The 1,783-nt window shown below is 40.5% G+C and overlaps 1 protein-coding gene across 1 annotated transcript in view; it reads left to right on the forward strand.

Annotated features, from left to right (window-relative positions):
* Positions 1-1,783, forward strand: part of DNAH10 (dynein, axonemal, heavy chain 10) — a 222,062-nt gene that overhangs the window by 72,058 nt on the left and 148,221 nt on the right. Inside the window, exon 24 of the mRNA XM_011988890.1 lies at positions 309-520. Within this exon, the coding sequence (XP_011844280.1) occupies positions 309-520 (212 nt within the window). The remainder of the gene's footprint in view (positions 1-308; positions 521-1,783) is intronic.

Below are 1,783 nucleotides of genomic sequence, written 5' to 3' on the forward strand. Positions count from 1 at the left end.
CACTGCCCTCCAGCCTGGGTTACAGAGTGAGACTCCGTCTCAAAAAAAAAAAAAAAAGGGAAACATATTTCTGGATCCTGCACATCCTCAGATGCAGCATTATTTTTGCAAAAGCTTACAAAAAGTGGAATCCTTTCCTTATTGTTTTAGATCCTTGTAGTCAACCCCTTGTTTGTAAATTTCAGGTAGTTGTAGATATATGGGTAATACTTTAAAATGTCTGAACGTGACAGAGTCAAGAACTTGCTCTCCTTGTTGCATTTCCAAAGGGGTCTTTGTTCATGGAGTTGTTTCTTGCATGTTTCCAGGTTGCAAAAGAAGAATGGTCTCAGACCCTTTGGATCAATCTGAATGTGCAGATTCTCCAGGAAGGAATTGAAGGTTTTCTCAGGGCTCTCAGAAAGCTACCTCGGTCAGTCCGTGGCTTATCAGTGGCCTACTACTTGGAAGCGAAAATGAAGGCATTCAAAGACTCAATTCCTTTACTTCTTGACTTGAAACATGAGGCACTAAGAGACAGGTTTGTTTTGTCCTCTGTCCACGGATGTGAAAGTGTGGGAGGAACTTTTAGTTAAAATTGTTTCCCTCAGTACATTATCTTTGCTCAGGTCTGTTGATGAAGCACAGATTTCAACAATGCCGCAGGGCTATACATAGGCATGACACAGTTCCATAATATTGTTTCTATGTAAAGTGTCTATAAAACTGTCAACCACAGGATTCTTTTAAAAAAGAAACATCCCAGCAGGTGCAAAGTGGCATTTGCAGTTGCTTTTCTTGAAGATTTAAAAAAATATAATAAGTGGCCTCTATCAGCCCCATCCAGCAGACATGGAAAGGGACTCACATATGTAATTTACAGTTTTTTAGCTGCTACAGTAAAAGAGTAAAAACAGGTGAAATTAATTTTAATAGTATATTTCAATTAACTCAATATATCCCAAACATTATTTCAACATGTAATCAACATGAAGCATTTATTCATGAGATACTTTACATTCTTCTTAAAAAATATGTCAAAGCACAATGTGTGTTTTACACCTATAGCCTATTTCAACCTGGGCTTGCCCCATTTCGAGTGCTCCGTAGCCACATGTGGCTTGTGGCTGCCATACTGATGGGATAGCCAGCCCTGTGGGTGGGACAGAGAAGGCTCCTATGCATGGGTCTGTGTTTATTTGGTGATGGTGCCACACAGACATGAATTAGTAGGAGTTACAGTCCTAATTTGTGAGTTATGCTCCTGCTCATGTGTTTCTCTATTCCTCTGTCATGTTTTCCAGAGTGTGGTCATCTAGTCATGCCGTGACATCAAATGACTTCATTTTCCTTAGTGAGAAAGTCATCCCTTCTTTGGTTCCCTTCCCATCCTTGAGTTCACATTGAGAAAGTCTCTCATAAGTGCTGGCTTGTCTTCAACACGTGTTACACCTGTCTCTCCCTCTCAACAAGGAGCAGGCAGCCCTCAGGCCCCAGTGACTTGGGGTCTCAGCTCTCTTTTCACTGTCTGCTGGCTTCCCTGGAGCACTCACCCTCACCTTTACCTTTGCAGACTTCAGTTTCCTCATCTGTAAAACTAGGTAGAAGTAGGCATTTTCTAGCTAACGTTCCCAGTTTTATGATCCCATAACCCAGTGTTTCTCAAACTTTGGTCCTGTCTCATCATTTTTGTCAGATCTGAGTATCATCTATGCTATCATGGCTTTATATTTTTCTTCCTATCAGTTTCTTTTTTATGGAAATGAATGTTATTCTAAAAAGAAACTTACACCACCACTGTAAA

Source organism: Mandrillus leucophaeus, unplaced genomic scaffold (assembly GCF_000951045.1).
Source record: "Mandrillus leucophaeus isolate KB7577 unplaced genomic scaffold, Mleu.le_1.0 Scaffold34, whole genome shotgun sequence".
Taxonomy (NCBI): Eukaryota; Metazoa; Chordata; class Mammalia; order Primates; family Cercopithecidae; genus Mandrillus; species Mandrillus leucophaeus.